Genomic DNA, 21,435 nt, shown 5'->3' with positions numbered 1-21,435 from the left:
TTTAGTGCTCGGAGATTTAGTTTTTTTCGCCGCAGCTGGATGATTTACAGCTACTAGCCTGCTTGATTACATGTGGGGATTCCCTAGCAACCAGGCAACCTCCACATTTACTTAGCCTGGATAATAGCTGTAAATCATTCAGCAGCCACGATGAAAACTAAATCTCTGAGCAGTCATAAATACTCGGAGGTCACCCAAGCGTGCTCTGGAAATCTCGAGTAACGAGTATATTCGCTCATCACTAGTAGGCATGCATCCAAATGATAGGTCATCATTATCTGATCAGTGTATACAGTAGTACCACAGTATTGCAGCACATAATGTAAATGCTTGTTTCCTATAAACCCATTAGCATCAAGGTGGCAGCCAAGAGGGCATTCAGCAGGCTCCCTACTGCCATGATAATCCATTGGCACTTTGTGATTGCATTGGCGATTGCTTAATTTAACATGATTTAACATGGCATCTAAATGAATAACGGGAATCTGTCAGCAGGTTCTTGTTACCTCATCTGAGAGCAGCATAATGTAGAGAAAGAGACCCTGATTCCAGTGACGTATAACCTAGTTTACTGGATGCATCAGATGTGACACAATCAGAGTTTTTAGATATAGCAGAGCTCAGAAAGCTGACTCTGCCCACAATCCTGATTAGCAACTACTATGTACATTGTATATTGACAGTAAGCTGCTATTCATTCAAGGGGTGTGGTTGGATTATCTGGCATGCAGGTGGGTAGTCTGACAGTGATTATCTCCTGTTGATAAAATACTCATTGTATTAAAAAAATCAGCACACAGCTTAATAAGTGATACATCACTGAAATCAGTGTATCTGCCCCTACATCATTCTGCCCTCAGATTGCATAGCAAAAACCTACTAACAGATTCCCTTTAACCCCTTCCCGACCTTTGACGCCACGTAGGCGTCATGAAAGTCGGTGCCAATCCGACCCATGATGCCTATGAGGCGTCATGGAATGATCGCGTCCCTGCAGAGCGGGTGAAAGTGTTAACTCCAATTTCAGGGGGAGTGGTACTTCAGCCCAGGGGGGGTGGCTTCACCCCCCCGTGGCTACGATCGCTCTGATTGGCTGTTGAAAGTGAAACAGCCAATCAGAGCGATTTGTAATATTTCACCTAAAAAACTGGTGAAATATTACAATCCAGCCATGGCCGATGCTGCAATATCATCGGCCATGGCTGGAAACACTTATGTGACCCCCCCACCCCACTGATCGCCCCCCCAAGCCACCGATCTGTGCTCCGCTCCCCTCCATCTTGTGCTCCGCTCCCACGTCCTCCTGTCCGCTCCCCCCGTGCACCTATGCCGCCCCCCCGTGCCCCGATCTCCCCCCTTATACTTACCGAGGCTCCCGGTGTGCATCCGTCTTCTCCATGGGCGCCGCCATCTTCCAAAATGGCGGGCGCATGCGCAGTGCGCCCGCCAAATCTGCCGGCCGGCAGATTCGTTGCAAGTACATTTTGATCGCTGTGATAGGTTCTATCACAGCGATTGAAATAAAAAAAATAATAAATAACCCCCCCCTTTATCACCCCCATAGGTAGGGACAATAATAAAATAAAGAAAATATTTTTTTTTCTTTTTCCACTAGGGTTAGGGTTAGAACTAGGGTTAGAACTAGGGTTAGGGTTAGGGGTAGGGTTAGGGGTAGGGTTAGGGTTATGGCATGTGCACAGTGCGGATTTGGCTGCGGATCCGCTGCGGATCCGCAGCGGATTGGCCGCGGATCCGCAGCGGATTGGCCGCGGATCCGCAGCGGATTGGCCGCTGCGAATTCGTAGCAGTTTTCCATCAGGTTTACAGTACCATGTACACCTATGGAAAACCAAATCCGCTGTGCCCATGGTGCGGAAAATTCCGTGCAGAAACGCTGCGTTGTATTTTCCGCAGCATGTCAATTCTTTGTGCGGATTCCGCAGCGTTTTACACCTGTTCCTCAATAGGAATCCGCAGGTGAAATCCGCACAAAAAAAACACTGGAAATCCGCTGTAAATCCGCAGGTAAAACGCAGTGCCTTTTACCTGCAGATTTTTCAAAAATCGTGCGGAAAAATTTCACACGAATCCGCAACGTGGGCACATAGCCTTAGGGTTAGGGTTGGAATTAGAGTTAGGGTTGGAATTAGGGCTAGGGTTGGAAATAGTGTTAAGATTAGGCTTGTGGTTAGGGTTACGGATAGGGTTAGGGGTGTGTTGGGGTTACAGTTGTGGTTAGGGTTGGGATTAGGGTTAGGGTTGGGATTAGGGTTAGGATTAGGGTTAGGGTTGGAATTAGGGTTACGGGTGTGTTGGGGTTAGGGTTGTGGTTAAGGGTGTGTTGGGGTTAGGGTTGTGATTAGGGTTATGGCTACAGTTGGGATTAGGATTAGGGGTGTGTTGGGGTTAGTGTTGAAGTTAGAATTGAGGGGTTTCCACTGTTTAGGCACATCAGGGGTCTCCAAACGCAACATGGTGCCACCATTGATTCCAGCCAATCTTGCGTTCAAAAAGTCAAATGGTGCTCCCTCCCTTCCAAGCCCCGACGTGCGCCCAAACAGTGGTTTACCCCCACATATGGGGTACCAGCGTACTCAGGACAAACTGGGCAACAACTGTTGGGGTCCAATTTCTCCTGTTACCCTTGCAAAAATAAAAAATGACTTGCTAAAACATAATTTTTTGAGGAAAGAACAATTATTTTTTATTTTCACGGCTCTGCGTTATAAACTTCTGTGAAGCACTTGGGGGTTGAAAGTGCTCACCACACATCTAGATAAGTTCCTTGGGGGGTATAGTTTCCAAAATGGGGTCACTTGTGGGGGGTTTCTACTGTTTAGGCATATCAGGGGCTCTGCAAACGTAACATGATGCCCGCAGACCATTCCATCAAAGTCTGCATTCCAAAACGTCACTACTTCCCTTCCGAGCCCCGGCATGTGCCCAAACAGTGGTTTACCCCCACATATGGGGTATCAGCGTACTCAGGAGAAACTGGACAACAACTTTTGGGGTCAAATTTCTCCTGTTACCCTTGCAAAAATAAAAAATTCTGTGCTAAAAAAATATTTTTGAGGAAAGGAAACACATTTATTATTTTCACGGCTCTGCGTTATAAACTTCTGTGAAGCACTTGGGGGTTCAAAGTGCTCATCACACATCTAGATAAGTTCCCTTGGGGGTCTAGTTTCCAAAATGGAGTCACTTGTGGGGAGTTCCTACTGTTTAGGCACATCAGGGGCTCTGCAAACGCAACCTGACGCCCGCAGAGCATTCCATCAAAGTCTGCATTTCAAAACGTCACTACTTCCCTTCCAAACCCCGGCATGTGCCCAAACAGTGGTTTACCCCCACATATGGGGTATCAGCGTACTCAGGAGAAACTGGACAACAACTTTTAGGGTCCAATTTCTCCTGTTACCCTTGGGAAAATAAAAAATTGTGGGCTAAAAAATCATTTTTGAGAAAAGAAAAATTATTTTTTATTTTCATGGCTCTGCGTTATAAACTTCTGTGAAGCACTTGGGGGTTCAAAGTGCTCACCACACATCTAGATTAGTTCCTTGGGAGGTCTAGTTTCCAAAATGGGGTCACTTGTGCGGGAGCTCCAATGTTTAGGCTCACAGGGGCTCTTCAAACGCGACATGGTGTCCGCTAATGATTGGAGCTAATTTTCTTCAAAAAGCCAAATGGAATGCCTTCCCTTCCGAGCCCTGCCGTGCGCCCAAACAGTGGTTTACCCCCACATATGGGGTATCATCGTACTCAGGACAAACTGGACAACAACATTTGGTGTCCAATTTCTCCTATTACCCTTGGGAAAATAAAAAATTCTGGGCTAAAAATCATTTTTCAGGAAAGAAAAATTATTTTTTATTTTCACGGCTCTGCGTTATAAACTTCTGTGAAGCACCTGGGGGTTATAAGTGCTCACTATGCATCTAGATAAGTTCCTTGGGGGGGTCTAGTTTCCAAAATGGGGTCACTTGTAGGGGAGCTCCAATGTTTAGGCACACAGGGGCTCTCCAAACGCGACATGGTGTCCGCTAACGATTGGAGTTAATTTTCCATTCAAAAAGTCAAATGGCACGCCTCCCCTTCCGAGCCTTGCCGTGCACCCAAACAGTGGTTTACCCCCACATATGAGGTATCGGCGTACTCAGGAGAAATTGACCAACAAATTTTAGGATCCATTTTATCCTGTTGCCCATGTGAAAATGAAAAAATTGAGGCTAAAAGAAATTTTGTGTGAAAAAAAAGTACTTTTTCATTTTTACGGATCAATCTGTGAAGCACCTGAGGGTTTAAAGTGCTCACTATGCTTCTAGATAAGTTCCTTGGGGGGTCTAGTTTCCAAAATGGGGTCACTTGTGGGGGAGCTCCAATGTTTAGGCACACAGGGGCTCTCCAAACGTGACATGGTGTCCGCTAGCGATGGAGATAATTTTTCATTCAAAAAGTCAAATGGCGCTCCTTCCCTTCCGAGCCTTACCATGTGCCCAAACAGTGGTTTACCCCCACATGTGAGGTATCGGTGTACTCAGGAGAAATTGTCCAACAAATTTTAGGATCCATTTTATCCTGTTGCCCATGTGAAAATGAAAAAATTGAGGCTAAAATAATTTTTTTGTGAAAAAAAAGTACTTTTTCATTTTTACGGATCAATTTGTGAAGCACCTGGGGGTTTAAAGTGCTCACTATGCTTCTAGATAAGTTCCTTGGGGGGTCTAGTTTCCAAAATGGGGTCAGTTGTGGGGGAGCTCCAATGTTTAGGCACACGGGGGCTCTCCAAACGCGACATGGTGTCCGCTAAAGATTGGAGCCAATTTTTCATTCAAAAAGTCAAATGGCGCTCCTTCCCTTCCGAGCCCTGCCGGGCGCCCAAACAGTGGTTTACCCCCACATATGAGGTATCAGCGTACTCAGGACAAATTGGACAACAACGTTCGTGGTCCAGTTTCTCCTTTTACCCTTGGGAAAATAAAAAAATTGTTGCTAAAAGATCATTTTTGTGACTAAAAAGTTAAATGTTCATTTTTTACTTCCATGTTGCTTCTGCTGCTGTGAAACACCTGAAGGGTTAATAAACTTCTTGAATGTGGTTTTGAGCACCTTGAGGGGTGCAGTTTTTAGAATGGTGTCACTTTTGGGTATTTTCAACCATATAGAACCCTCAAACTGACTTCAAATGTGAGGTGTTCCCTAAAAAAAAATGGTTTTGTAAATTTTGTTGTAAAAATGAGAAATCACTGGTCAAATTTTAACCCTTATAATTTCCTAGCAAAAAAAAAATTTGTTTCCAAAATTGTGCTGATGTAAAGTAGACATGTGGGAAATGTTATTTATTAACTATTTTGTGTCACATAACTCTCTGGTTTAACAGAATAAAAATTAAAAATGTGAAAATTGCGAAATTTTCAAAATTTTCGCCAAATTTCCGTTTTTTTTCACAAATAAACTCAGAAATTATCGACCTAAATTTACCACTAATATGAAGCCCAATATGTCACGAAAAAACAATCTCAGAATCGCTAGGATCCGTTGAAGCGTTCCTGAGTTATTACCTCATAAAGGGACACTGGTCAGAATTGCAAAAAACGGCAAGGTCATTAAGGCCAAAATAGGCTGGGTCATGAAGGGGTTAAACAACAGCATCTGAGCTAGCAATGGTCACTGTTCTTAAAGACAGATATAGCACAGCCAGCATCTGCTGCATGTGGAGTGGACTCAACTCCTGAGCCCCCGTCACAATAGCAGACCCTAGAGCAGATGTACAGGTACATCCATTTGCGCTAATGGGCTAAAGAAACAATTACCATATCTCCCAGTAGCTATCAGTCTACTGATTGATTTTATTCTTACTGTTCTAGATTAAAGACCATTTTTATGCTGGGCATTCTAGCCATATCTATGCTCAGTTGGCTATTTTCAAAATTTCCATATAAGTAAATGGAAAGAAATTGGCAAGGCGGTGGCTAATCTTGATGGAAGCAGGACCCACATTTAAAATTAATATATGAGTTATTCTATCGATACCTCTTAAATGTCCCCCCCTTTAAATAGCATTATACAGTGGGTACGGAAAGTATTCAGACCCCTTTAAATTTTTCACTCTTTTTTTCATTGCAGCCATTTGGTTAATTCAAAAAAAGTTCATTATTTCTCATTAATGTGCACTCTGCACCCTATCTTGATTGAAAAAAAAAACAGAAATGTAGAAATTTTTGCAAATTTATTAAAAAATAAAAAACTGAAATATCACATGGTCATAAGTATTCAGACCCTGTTCTCAGTATTGAGTAGAAGCACCCTTTTGAGCTAGTACAGCCATGAGTCTTCTTGGCAATGATGCAACAAGTTTTTAATACCTGGATTTGGGGATCCTCTGCTATTCTTTCTTGCAGATCCTCTCCAGTTCATTCAGGTTGGATGGTGAATGTTGGTTAGACAGCCATTTTCAGGTCTCTCCAGAGATGCTTAATTGGGTTTAGGACAGGGCTCGGGCTGGGCCAGTCAAGAATGGTCACAAAGTTCTTCTGCAGCCACTCCTTTGTTATTTTAGCTTTGTGCTTAGGGTCATTGTCATGCTGGAAGGTGAACCTTCGGTCAAGTCTGAGGTCCAGAGCACTGTGGATGAGGTTTTCATCCAGGATATCTGTGTACTTGGCCGCATTCATGTTTCCTTCAATGGCAACCAATCGTCCTGTCCCTGCAGCTGAAAAACACCCCTATAGCATGATGCTGCCACCACCATGTTTCACTGTTGGGATTGCATTGGACAGGTGATGAGCAGTGCCTGGTTTTCTCCACACATACCACTTAGAATTATCACCAAAAAGGTCTATCTTAATCTCATCAAACCAGAGAATCTTATTTCTCATAGTCTGGGAGTCCTTCATGTGTTTTTTTGCCTACTCATTGTGGACTTTCATATGTCTTGCACTAAGGAGAGGCTTCCGTTGGGCCACTCTGCCATAAAGGCCCGACTGGTGGAGGGCTGCAGTGATAGTTGACTTTGTGGAACTTTCTCCCTACTGCATCTCTGGAGCTCAGCCACAGTGATCTTGGGGTTCTTCTTTACCTCTCTCACCAAGGCTCTTCTCCCACGATTGCTCAGTTTGGCTGGACGGCCAGGTCTAGGAAGACTTCTGGTGGTCCCAAACTTCCATTTAAGGATTATGGAGGCCACTGTGCTCTTAGGAACCTTGAATACTGCAGAGATTCTTTTGTAATCTATGCCAGATCTGTGCCTTGCCATAATTCTGTCTCTGAGCTCCTTGGCCAGTTCCTTTGACCTCATGATTCTCATTTGGTCTGACATGCACTGTGAGCTGTGAGGTGTTATATAAACAGGTGTGTGCCTTTCCAAATCAAGTCCTATCAGTTTAATTAAACACAGCTGGACTCCAATGAAGGAGTAGAACCATCTCAAGGAGGATCACAAGGAAATGGACAGCATGTAACTTAAATATGAGTGTCTGAGCAAAGGGTCTGAGTACTTATGACCATGTGATATTTCAGTTTTTCTTTTTTAATACATTTGCAAAAATGTCTACATTTCTATTTTTTTTCAGTCAAGACGGGGTGTAGACTGAACAATAATGAGAAAAAAAATGAACTTTTTTGAATTTACCAATTCTGAATACTTTCCGTACCCACTGTAAATTATTCTACTTTCAGTAGAAGACTGATAATCCTGAGCACTGTTGTCCAGAGTACAGATTGTGCTTTATGGGCTTGGGTTCCACCACCAAGTCCATACCCCAACAATACCTGAAAACAAGGAAGAATATAATGTGCAGGTCCAAGGTGTATAATGCCACTCTCTATTGGTCCTTATGGGCAAGACAATATTGTGAGGTGTTCTCAAGCTTATTTTAACCACCACTACAACACATATTTATAGTGACACAAAAGAGTCCTATTCCCATGGCAGGCATCTCTGACATTGCTCTATTGACACTCCTCTATTAAATTCAGCATTGACAGTTCTGGAATTTATTGTTGTGAAAATCAATAAACAAAATAATGTAGGAAAAAATGATAATATCATGGATAAATTGTGTTATCCACGCAGACAGGCATTACAGAGATCCATGCACAGCATGTGATGTAATAACTACCCAGCGCCATCCATAACAGATCCATAACTTTCATTGAAATTCTCCAGTCTGATTCTCTTCTCCATTTGTCCTTTCTTGTAGGTTTGGAAATGGAACAGATTTTCCTCCAGAGGCCGAGGATTCTGATGACCCTACAGCTTATGTTACGAATTTGTCGTACTACCATCTCGTTCCATTTGAAACAGACATTTTAGACTGAAGCTATCAAGAACCTGCAAAGATTTATTTGCCATGATGGTGATGTCTCTTGAGTGCTGCTATTCCTGTGGCCTTTTACAAACTCTAAAATACAATGCTCTTAAGCAACTAGCACACAGATCTCAGCAAATGGAAGTACTGCAGATTTACAAGATGCCTTAATGGGAACCGGAGCCAGAAGGACATTGCTTGTTCTTAATATCCACGTAACAATACTCACCAAGCCTATTGCCGCATGAACGTAGGGTCTACTCGCCTAATGCATGTTCATCATTTCGGGCCTGTTCACTTTGGTCCAAGAATCTAGACACCAGCAGCAGTTCATGTGTATTGTGTCACTTGTATCACAGCCCGTGAAGTATGTTGAGGTCTCCAAAGCACAAATATTACAATGTGATGACTGCTTAGAACGTCAAGATCAAGAAATGTTCCTCAACAGCTGAAAATGTGCTAGATTGTTTGGGGGCATATTTTTATGTGTACTGGGGGGGGGAGTCAAAATGAAGACCACATTTGTTCATTATGTATATTGTGAAACCACAGACATCGGTATGTTGAGAATATGCTAAATGTATGTGAGATGGGAGCAAGCATCAGCCGATGGCGTCACACAGCGTCTACATTCCAACCTTTTTCACTCATTATTTGGTATAGGGCTTTGCTGGTATGAAGTTACCTGTGATGGGTGTAGATGCTTTTGCTACATAAGCAAACATATTACTATCAGCTCTGTGTACCAACAGCAAGCACATTGTAATGTAAATATTAGTAAATTATTGAAAATGCTAATTCTTTTCTACAATATCTTTTAAAATCTATTTTATTGAAATGAAATATTACTCACAATAAATATATTTAATATCTGCAGTGTAATGTGTTCATAGACATTAAGGGGCAGCAAAACTCTCTGCCACCGCCTGAATATCGTCACCAACACACAGCTAAAAAGGCAAAAATCTGAAATGTGTTGTTCCATGACTATGAAGTTTTGATGGATTTAATATCTGTTTGCGAATTTAAGCTGTAAATTGTAAATGTACTTTAATTTTTCTCTATTTAAAGGGAACCTGTCACCCCCCCCCCAGGCGTTTGTAACTAAAAGAGCCACCTTGGGCAGCACTAATGCTGCATTCTGACAAGGTGGCTCTTTTAGTTATTGGTGCTCCTTGAATTAGTCCAGGAGGCAGGTCTTTCCCCCCCCCCTGCTGCAAACGCAGCACCGCCGTCACTCATGTCCTCTTGGCGCCGGGCGCCACCTCCTCACTGCTGTTTTCAAATGAGCCTGCGCTCTTTTCTCATGCCTTGGGCAGGCGCAGTGAGGGCTGCCCGTCCTCTGTCCTCATTTGCAGTCTAGCTGACTGTGCCTGTGCGGCCGCCCTGCCTGTGAATCCCCGCCCCGCAGTGTCTTCTGATTTATTCTCACTGTGGGCTGGGATTCCTGGGCATGCGCAGTGCATATCTAAGCCTCTCACTCATCTCCCTCCGCCTTCTTCAGACTATGTGGCGTTAGCTGATCCCTAATCACATTTTTTAACCAATAACATGAAAGTAAGGTTAAAAATATAACTTTCGGGGGCGTGGCTATGGAGTGAGTGAGGAGAGACGTGTTTTGGGAGAGCTCCTCAATATCCTGATATCATTTAATCTGTTGGACCCCTAAATCGGCACATACCTCACCGTTACCGAGACTCCTGGAAGCACAGAGGCTGCTGGCCCCTGGTGAGGACTGAAGTGACGGCTGGGGAACGCTGGTGAGGAAGAGAGACCGGCGGCGTGGTGAGCCCTGCATGTGGCGGCGGCCATCTTCCCGGCAGGAGATCCTGTGATACAGGGCACGGCGCTGCGGAGTAGCGGCAGCTGAAGATCCTCCTCGGCCTTCAGAGGGCGGCGGACACCTGCGGGTGGGAGCTGCAGGACCCCCGACCCGACGAGTAAGAGGAGGAAGCTATAAAGGTGACGGGGGAGGCTGTGTGCGGCGGCCATTGCTGAGGCGCATGCCCCTGTAGCTGAGGAGGCAGCGCAACTTCTCATTACAGCAGCGCGGCTGAGCAGCTCGTATTTGCCTCACATGGACGCAGGGACAGCGTGGTGTGAGCTCTGAGCATAGAGCCCCACGTTCTCCCCATAAATAGTATTCCAGCCGGCTGCACCTTTAATTTGCAGACCCCCCCAGCCCCTCCTAAACCGTTCTCTGCCATTATTTGGAACTTTCCCTATTGAAGGGACTGCCGTTCTCTTACAGCATACATCTCCTGATAATACATCAGTGCTCCTCCTGGTCATAGAGGTTCACAGCAGCACTGCATACTATATACAATAACTTTGGTGTGGCTTCTGGACATTGTTGTGATTCTGTTCTGAACTGTCCTGCTACGCCACCTACTGGTCAATCATGCAGCGCACAAAGAGTACATCTGTAGCTGACAAGCTTAAGGAGTTTGCTAGGAGTGATGCCCATGATAATACAAGATCTCTTAGAAATAGCTCATCACAAGCCCAGCGGGGGAAAAACCGTCCCTCTGATAGTACTGATGAGATTGAACAAGATGAACTGACACTTGCGCAGGCATCTGCACAATTAATGCAGGCTATATCCCTGACTAGAACGTCCCTTTCTGGACAGATAGAGGATGTGCACACTGAGGTGGGACGTCTAAGACAAGACATGCAAGCTATGAAGGGACGTATGACGGAAGTGGAAACGAGGGTATCTCAGGTGGAAGACACCATTAAACCTATGGAGACAAAATTGGCAAAAGTTGCTGGTTCCACAAATGCCTGGAAGCAAAAGGCTGATGATTTAGAAAACAGAATGCGCCGCAACAACATCCGCATCATAGGTCTACCGGAACGCGCAGAAGGCCAACAACCTGAAAAATTCTTGGAGGACTGGCTCAAGTCCTCGCTGGGAGACATGTTTTCCCCAATGTTCTCAGTGGAAAGAGCTCATAGAGTGCCCACCAAACCTCATCCTCCTGGAGCTCCACCCAGGCCTTTTCTGGCACGCATCCTCAATTGCAAAGATAGAGATGCTATCCTGCGGTTGGCACGACAAAAGAGTCCCATCAAGCTCGACGGTGCTACAATCTCAATATTTCCAGACTTCTCCGCTGAGCTCCAGAAACAGCGGGCAAGATTCGTAGATGTCAAGAGGCAACTTAGGGATAAGAACATTATTTACTCCATGATATACCCGGCGCGTTTGCGGGTTGTCAGCAATGGCTCCTCCTTGTTCTTCACTGACCCGTCAGAGGCGGCGGACTGGCTACGTTCTCGCGGGAAGTCTAATGGAGCAGATCCCTGATAGATTTTAAGCTGATTTACAACTCTTCAACTGTTGAATTGGAGCTCTCCCAATGAGCGTTTAGTACACCAACAATACCGGACGCTGGAATCAGCGGGGGTATCCCCAGGTTTACTTAAGGATGGGAGCGCTGAGTTAAGCTCCTGGATTATGCAGTTTTTGTTAAGTTGTGTTTTTTTTCTCTCTCTTTTTTTCTTGTTAAATTTAACTAGCCTCAGTAGGTATCTAGGTAAAAGCCGCCTTCGATACTGCTATAACCTTCTATGCGTAGTATGTGGACTTTTATTATTGTTGTCGATGCATATTATGTTTTTTAATGAGTGAATATGGGGTCTGAACTAATATGCATGACATGGAACATACGGGGTATTAAATCACCCCGAAAGAAAATTAAGGTGTTTTCTCAGATAAGACGGTACCATCCCCATATTGTGGGCCTGGTGGAGACACATTTGACCAGAGACACGGCCAAATACGTGCAGAAGCCCTGGGTACAATGGCATGCTCATGCATTTCACACTAGCTATTCGAGAGGGGTGTCATTGTTAGTACATAAAGATGTCAGGTGGGAGGCTCAGACGACTCGACGGGACTTGGAGGGACGTTTTGTTTTTGTCCATGCATTAATTGATTCCCGCGAATATGTTATATTGTGTATTTACAACCCTCCTCCGGCCAGTACCTCTGTGCTTAAGATGGCAATGAGCTTTGTGTTAAATTACCCAGACGCACATGTTATCTGTATGGGTGACTTCAATCTAATTATGGATAGTGATCTTGATAGAATGAGATTGGGGGATGGATCTCCTGGGGGTCCCCTGCCCTTCCCCCCTTCTTCGACCCCGACTCAGCTGGCACTGTTCATAGAAAATAGCGGCTGGGTGGATTTATGGAGGGTACGTCATCAGGAGGAGAGGGGATATACCTGTCACTCATCCACTAAGCGCTCTCTCTCACGTATAGACTATATCTTTGGATCCAGCAACTTAGTGCAGTGGGTGGATAATGTGGAACATGGTAATAGGGGAATCTCGGATCACAGTCCAATTATACTTAAACTTGTGTTTGGAAAGGTGAATAATGGTAGAATATGGAAGTTAAATCCCTTCTGGCTCAAACTATTAGATTCGGGTGATAGGACGGTTGATCAGTTGAACTGCTATATCCAATCCCATTCAGACCTTCAAAATGTTAATTTATTTTGGGATACACTTAAGGCATATTTAAGAGGCTGTCTATCGTCTACAATTTCTTATATCAAAAAGAAAACGTCAAAGGAGGACGATGAGGTTGAACAACAACTGAGAAAGGCTGAGGCCGCATATACGGCCGATCAGACTAATAATAATAGGATTGAGTGGCTGACTCTACAAAGACTATATACCCAACACTTAGATACCAAATCTAAGCGCAAACTCTTTTTCACACGACAATCGTATTTTGAAATGGGGAATCAGGCGGGAAAATTCTTGGCCTATCTAGTGCGTCAACATAACATATCCAATATGATAATACAAATTCGCTTACCTGATGCTTCATTAAATTCCACTACTGAGGGGATTCTTCAATGTTTCTATAATTACTATAAAGGACTGTATGAATCTAAGAGTAGTTTTAACGTCTCTGATTGTCTAAGTTATTTATCTGATATAACATTCCCCACGTTGAGTCCCACCCAGCAGGCCTTTATGGACGCTGAGTTTACTCTGGAGGAAGTAGAGAAAGCTATAACGGATATGGCTTCTGGGAAGGCCCCTGGACCGGATGGCTTCCCTATAGAGCTGTATAGGAGATACCGGGAAATACTGGCTCCGCTGTTACTGAAGGTATTTAGAGGGATTTGGGAGGGTGGATGTCTACCTGATACTTTTTACGAGGCACATATCATTGTGCTCAAGAAGGAGGGGAAAGATCCTTTGGAGTGTGGTTCCTATCGTCCCATATCGCTGGTAAATGTGGATTATAAGATCTTTACTAAGATACTGGCGACCAGATTGAACTCCATCATATTAGATATTATACACCCAGACCAAACAGGCTTTATGCCTGGTAAGAGTACATCTATAAACATTAGACGGGTTCAATCAGTGATCCAATATAGCTCTTTATTACCAGATAACAGTTGGGCGCTGGCGTCACTGGACGCAGCTAAGGCGTTCGACTCTCTCGAGTGGCCCTTTTTGTCTGCTTGTCTGCAGAGGTATGGCTTTGGGGAAAAATTTCTGCATTGGATTAGCGTGTTATATGTGAAACCCAAGGCCCGCATAATCGTAAATGGCTCCATATCTGAGTCAATTCCACTGCATAGGGGAACCCGTCAGGGGTGTCCCCTATCCCCAGCCTTGTTTGCTCTAGCAATAGAGGCATTAGCTATTCGTCTACGTTCTGCTCCCGATATTGATGGTATTAAAATAGCGGACCGTACCGATATCATCGGTCTATATGCTGATGACATGATAGTATTCATGGATGAGGTAGAAAAAACATTGCCAAAGGTAATAGATACCATAGACAAATTTAGTGGGTTTTCAGGCCTATATATTAATTGGGATAAGTCTACCCTACTGCCTCTGTCCCATTCCCCAATACCTGATCTTGATGCTCTTTCCCCGTTACCTGTAGTGTCTGAATTTAAATATTTGGGTATCTATATGTCCCGGTGTAGTGAATTAGATTTACAACTCAATGTCCTTCCCCTGCTAGAATATGCCAAATCGAAATTCACGTCCTGGGGTAAACTTCCACTGTCTGTAACAGGCCGTATCAATCTCATAAAAATGATCTTGCTCCCTAAGTTCAACTATTGTCTTCAACATAGCGCAGTTACCGTGCCAAAGTTCTTTTTCACTAACTTAAATTCTTATGTTACTTCATTCGTGTGGGGGAAAAGTAGACCCAAACTTAAATTGACAACTTTACAAAGGCCTAAGCAGGGGGGAGGAGCGGCATTACCAGATTTTTTTTTATACTACTTAGCAGGGCAGATCAAGGCACTCTGTAAGTGGATGCCTCATAATTATCTCCCTAATTCTGAAAGTCACCTGGTTAGTTCTGCCGGTACTAATTGTCCACTGGGCCTTCTAGAATCAGGGAAAGTAAATGCCCCCCGATTGTTGCCCATGATAAGATTGGCGCGATCCACTTGGAAGAAAACTAAAAAGGTCATTGGATTTGGGGACATTGTGGCTGAGATGCCTTTATGGGGTAATGATTATTTCCCTGTGCTGGTGGGTCACCCGTCTGCGGGCTTTTGGGTTTCCCACGGGGTCCTGTTGATAGGTGATTTATATGATCAAGGGGTCTTTAGATCTTTTGAACAGCTACAGGTTAAATATGATCTTCCAAGATCTCAATTTTTTCGATACCTACAACTCAGATCTGCCATCCAGTCATTTGTCAGGAATGTAGGAACAAACCGTAACATCTCGTCTTTGCCCCTGATAGGTATTCTTAAGTCACAGGGACCTCAGGGCCTTGTTTCCTCTTTGTACACATATTTGCTATCGGTGGGAGCGAATTCTGTTATGGACTCGGTGAAGAGCAAGTGGGAGGGGCTCATCACTAATATGCAAAGCGAGGAATGGGAGGATATTTTAGACTCCCCCCTCAAAGTCTCTCCGTCAGTTAATAACAGGATGACCCAGCTGTATATAATCCATCAGTCGTATCTGACCCCACTGAGACTCTTTCGGATGGGTCGATACTCGACATCAGACTGTTTGCGTTGCCATTCACCAGACGCTGACTTTCTACATCTGATATGGCAGTGTCCCATTGTTTTTCAATATTGGGGGGAGGTGACGTCGCTATTAACCTCTGTACTGTCAATCCCGGTTCCTGTGGAGCCTTTGGTCTGCCTGTTTGGGGTATGGGACGAGGAAGCTTGGGACCATTATACGGGGATCTTTCTACGTGAAACTCTGTTTCTGGCACGGAAATTGTTGGCTCTGCGGTGGATGGGGAGTTCACCCCCCTCCATTAGATCCTGGATCGAGTTGGTGAATACAGTTGTCACATATGAGCGCACTCTATATCAAAACAGGGGTTGCCCGGGCAAGTTCAATAAAATTTGGGATAGATGGAACGCCTCTCATCTCACCTTATGACGGGACTAATAGACAAGGACATGGTTTGTTTGACTCTTATTCTACAAGCACTGCGCAGCGGAGGGAGGGAAATATTGTTCACTATCGTTAAATGGTGGCTTAATAGTTTTGGAGGCTTGGTTTGGTTGTAGTTTAAGAGTTTTATGTTTATGATTTTGTGTTTGATTGTTTTATAATTGTACACATAAGTTTCTCCTTTGTGAAATAATTGGCATATGTATGTGCTGTCCTTATTATCCTTTGTAAATGTAACCATGCAGACTAATGACAAGGACAAATATGTATGCTATACTTTATTTGTGTTTGAAAATAAACGAATTTAAAAAAAAAAAATATAACTTTCATTACAAAATCTTCAGTTTTGCTCAAATTAGTTGATACCAAAATGAATGCACTTCATCTGAAAAACAACTGATCTATTATTTTATGTAACCTCCATGACTTTTAAGGACCGCACCAAGTCTTCTAGGCATGGAATAAATAGGTTGGTGACATATTGCAGCAGCTATCTTTTTCCATTCTTACGGTGATGGGGCTGCTGTGCAGTGTAGCGCAACCTCCACCAGGGGGTGCTGGTGAGGGAAGAGAGGCCGCACACTCCCAGTGCAGCAACAATGAGCAGCCGCACAGGTGTAACAGGTAACAAAAAAGTGGTCAGACGAACTGAGTCAAAACCTGTCAGGAGCAGAAGTAACAGCAAAGCACGTAGTCAGAGACAAGCCAAATGTCAGAGCCAAACGGGAGCGCGGTATCCAAAACGTGAGACGTAAGACGAAGTCGGGGTACAAGTCAGAGAGTCAAAGCCGGTCGGGTAACGTGGTATCAGAGACAAGAGGCGGGGTTCAGAGATCTGGCCGAGTCTTACACTGTAGGGAAACAACTAGATGAACACTAAGGCCGGAGTCACACTAGAGAGGAATACGGACGAGTGCTATGTGAGAATAAATCGCATAGCACTTGGCCCAATGTTAATCTATGGGGCAGCTCCCATCATGCTGCGATTTGCACCGTACATCGTCCGAGACTCGCCAATACAAGTCTATGGGTGCGAGAAAAAAATGGAGGACACACGGAACATCAGTGTGACTTGCAAGAAATACGCAAGCATTTTCTTCATTTCAGCCCATTGAGCCATTAAATTCAATGGGGAAAAGCAGTGAGAAAAACGCATGTCATACGGATGCTATACGGATGTCACACAGATACATAGATGCGAGGAAATCACATCTTCGCATTGCAAACGGATTACATATGGATCACTGTTTTGGAACATTTGTGCGATTCTCGGACGTCAAAATCTGACCGATTTTGTTTTATACGTTATGTGTGACGCCATCCTAAATCAGGGATAGGCAATGGGTCTAATACAAATACGGGAAGTCAGAGGCAGAAGGATCACCAGGTTATACGGGTGAGCTGCTCTATCCTGGAAGCATGAACTATCACTGAGGCTGGCCAGCAGACTGTAGAGGACTTAAAAAGCCCAGCCATCTCCAAAACTAGGCAAAGGGGATTAACCCCCATGACCAGTCCAGAGAGATGATAGCAGAAAACAAAACCCAAAATGGATCATGACACTTCATATATATACAGGCCTGCCACTGGCGCATGGGGCCCGATGAGCAGAGGGGGCTCAGGAGAATCATTGCCATGGTGACCAGATGTCATCATGACGACATCCGGCTCACTAGATCTAGCAAACTAGCTGATCATGCCCTTTGCATGATGAGCAAGTTTATCTGTCAGTGCAGAGCTGACAGTTTCTGCAGCATGGGGATCCACTCAAGAAGAAATGGAGCTCAGTTTGATGTAAAAAAAAAATTCCTATTAGCCCTTAGAAAAATTAAAAACTTAGGACTAAAACAACATTTAGTGGTAAAAATGTAATTTATTCTTTATTCACCGCTCAGTGGTATAAAACTCTGTGAGGCACATGTGGTGCCAATATGATCACCGCACCCCTAGATGAATTCGTTGGGGAGTGTAGTTTATAAAATGAGTTCACATATAGGGGGTTTCTGTTATTCTGGCTGCTCAGGAGCTCTGCCAATGTGACATGGCACCCTCAAACTATTCCAGCAAAATCTGAACTCTAATATGGTGCCTCTTCCCTTCTGAGCTTTGTACTGTGCCTCAAAAGTAGTATTCCCCCACATATGGGGTATCAACGTACTAAGAAGAAATTGCGCAACACATTGTATGGTGCAGTTTCTCCTGTTACACTTATGAAAATAATGAATATAGTGTAATAATAATAATGATAGTGAATATTTTGTGCTAAAAACATATTTGTGGTGAAAATTTGAATTTTTTCTTTATTTTTATGGCTCAACGTTATAAACTTCCATGAAGCACCTGAGGGTTCAATGTGCTCACCAGACATCTAGATCAGTTCCCTGAGGGGTCTAGTTTCCAAAATGGTGTTACTTGTTAGGGATTTTCAGTATTTAGGCATATTAAGGTCTCTCCAACCGTGACATGGCATCCGTCAATTGTTCCAGCAAATTTTGTATTAAAAAAGTCAAATGGCTCTCCTTCCCTTCCGAGCCCTGTCGTGTGCCCAAACAGTGGTTTTCTCCCTCATATGGAGTACCGGTGTACTCAGGAGAAATTGCACAAAAAATTGTGGGGTCCATTTTTTCCTGTTACCCTCAGAAGTAAATTTTTGGGGGAAAAAAGTTAAATGTTAATTTTTTTTTACACATTCCAAAAATTCTTGTGACGCACATGAAGGATTAAACTTCTTGAATGTGGTTTTGAGCACCTTAAGGTGTAACTTTTGTGTATCTTCTATCAAATAGACCCCTCAAAGTGACTTCAAATGTGATGTGGTCCCTAAAAAAATGATGTTATAAAAATGAGAAATCAATATTTAACCCTTATAACTCCCTAACAAAAAAAAATTTGGGTGCAAATTTGTGCTGGTGTAGACATGTGAGAAATGTTACTAATTAAGTATTTTGCGTGACATACAGTGGGGAGAAACAGTATTTAGCCAGCCACCAATTATGCAAGTTCTCTCACTTAAAAAGATGAGAGAGGCCTGTAATTGACATCATAGGTAGACCACAACTATGATAGTCAAAATGAGAAAACAAATCCAGAAAATCACCTTGTCTGATTTGGTAAGATTTATTTTGCAAATTATGGTGGCAAATAAGTATTTGGTCATTGACAAAAATTAATCTAAATATTTTGTTATGTCCCTTTTTGGCAATAACAGAGGTCAAACATTTTCTGTAAGTCTTCATGAGGTTGGCACACACTGTTGGTGGTATGTTGGCCCATTCCTCCATGCAGATCTCCCCCAGAGCAGTGATGTTTTGGGCCTGTTGCTGGGCAACATGGACTTTCAACTCCCTCCAAAGGTTTTCTATGGGGTTGAGATCTGGAGACTGGCTAGGCCACTCCAGGACCTTCATATGCTTCTTACGAAGCCACGCCTTCGTTGCTGTGGCGGTGTGCTTGGGATCATTATCATGCTGAAAGACCCATCCACGTTTTATCTTCAATGCCCTTGCTGATGGAAGGAGGTTTGCACTCAAAATCTCATGATACATGGCCCCATTAATTCTTTCATATACCCGGATCAGTCGTACTGGTCCCTTTGCAGAGAAACTGCCCCAAAGCATGATGTTGCCACCCCTATGCTTCACAGTAGGTATGTTGTTCTTTGGATACAACTCAGCATTCTGTATCCTTCAAACACGACGAGATTTGTTTCTACCAAACAGTTCTACTTTGGTTTCATCAGGCCATATGACATTCTCCCAATACTCTTCTGGATAATCCAAAAGCTCTCTAGCAAACTTGTCCGTGCCCGGACATGTACTGGCTTAAGCAGGGGGACACATCTGGCACTGCAGAATCTGAGTCCCTGGCGGCGTAGTGTGTTACTGAAGGTAGCCTTTGTTACTGTGGTTCCAGCTCTATGCAGGTCATTTGTGTGGTCATGGGATTTTTGCTCACCGTTCTTGTGATCATTTTGACCCCAAGTGGTGAGATCTTGCGTGGAGCCCCCGATCGAGGGAGATTATCAGTGCTCTTGTATGTCTTCCATTTTATTATTATTGCTCCCACAGTTGATTTCATCACACCAAGCTGCTTGCCTATTGCAGATTCAGTCTTCCCAACCTGGTGCAGGGCTACAATTTTGTTTGTTTGGTCTTCACCATAGTGGAGTTTGGAGTGTGACTGTTTGAGGTTGTGGACTGGTGTCTTTTTTACTGATAACAAGTTCAAACAGGTGCCATTACTACAGGTAATGAGTGGAGGACAGATGAGCCTCTTAAAGAAGAAGTTACAGGTCTGTGAGAGCCAGAAATCTTGAATGTTTTTAGGTCACCAAATACTTATTCTCCACCATAATTTGCAAAATAAATCTTGCCAAATCAGACCACGTGATTTTCTGGATTTGTTTTCTCATTTTGACTCTCAGCTGTTGTCTACCCATGATGTCAATTACAGGCCTCACTCATCTTTGTAAGTGGGAGAGCTTGCATAATTGGTGGCTGACTAAATACTTTTTTCCCCACTGTATCTCTGTGATTTAAGGGCATGAAAATTCAAAGTTTTCAAAATTTTCACCAAATTTCCATTTTTTTTTTACAAATAAACGCAAGTCATTTCAAATAAAGGTCACCACTATCATGAAGCACAATACATAATGAAAAAAACTTTCTCAGAATCCATTGAAGCGTTCCAGAGTTATTAGCTCATAAAGGCACAGTGATCATAATCATAAAAATTGGCCTGGTCATTAACGTGCAAACCACCCTCGGGGGTAAAGGGGTTAAAATCGTGATGACATCAGAAAAAAACAGCCTGCAGAACATACACGTTTCTGGTACCTTAATCCTTAACCCTGTTCACAATGACTAAGGGTGCTATACACACCAGAAAAGCGTAGGTGATGCATGCAGAATTTTTTTCTGATGTAACCATGATTTTAAGTGCATGTGAATAAAGTTTGGAATTTTACTGTTTGAACTGGATCCTATTTCGTATTCCTAAATAAGAAGGAACCATATGGCACATTTTAAAAAGACAAAAAGCCGAGTACTCAAATTTTGCAAACTCAACGAGGTTGTCCACTACTTTAACATTGATGGCCTAGCCTTAGAATAGGTCGTAAATGTCTGATCAGTGAGGATGCGACACCTAGAACCCTCGCCAATCAGCTGTTCTCGGTGTCGGTGGCAGCTGGGACTAACTAGTTATGGAGCTGGCCGGGTACTGCACATCCACCCCCTACTCAAATCGATGGGGCTGATGTGGACTACCCAGCTGCGGTCACTATACAGTAGATGGAGCTGCGCTGTACAGCTCCTTAACTGGTCAGTGACACTGACAACAGCTGATTAATGGGGGCACTGGGTGTAAACCCCCACCGATCAGATATTGATGACCTATTCTAAGTACAGGCAATCACTGTTAAAGTAGTGGACAACCTCATTAGCAAATGCAAACTGGCCATTTTTCACCAGAGGACAGGTCCTCTTTAAGGTGTGCAGCCTCTATAGAGTAGTCTGCAGATTTCAATTTATTGTCTTATGTCGGCTGATGCTGTTTCTTTCCATGATTCTGAATTTTATATAAATATGAAGGACAATGATCTTGATGATTTTGCTGAATAACACGATTGGACAGATAGCACATTTTAATTATTTTATTTCCCGTTATTTAAGTCAAGAACCTTTTGGTA

General features: G+C 43.6%; 1 protein-coding gene across 1 annotated transcript in view; it reads left to right on the top strand.

Annotated features, from left to right (window-relative positions):
- PXDC1 (PX domain containing 1) overlaps positions 1-9,188 on the top strand; it is an 82,586-nt gene extending 73,398 nt beyond the window's left edge. Inside the window, exon 5 of the mRNA XM_077269802.1 lies at positions 8,205-9,188. Coding sequence (XP_077125917.1) covers positions 8,205-8,322 — 118 coding nt within the window. The 3' untranslated portion in view covers positions 8,323-9,188. The remainder of the gene's footprint in view (positions 1-8,204) is intronic.
- Positions 9,189-21,435: the final 12,247 nt, after the last annotated feature.

Source organism: Ranitomeya variabilis, chromosome 6, assembly GCF_051348905.1.
Source record: "Ranitomeya variabilis isolate aRanVar5 chromosome 6, aRanVar5.hap1, whole genome shotgun sequence".
Classification (NCBI taxonomy): Eukaryota; Metazoa; Chordata; class Amphibia; order Anura; family Dendrobatidae; genus Ranitomeya; species Ranitomeya variabilis.
The sequence above is the reverse complement of the archived record's forward strand: the minus strand, read 5'-3'. Positions and strand labels throughout refer to the sequence as shown.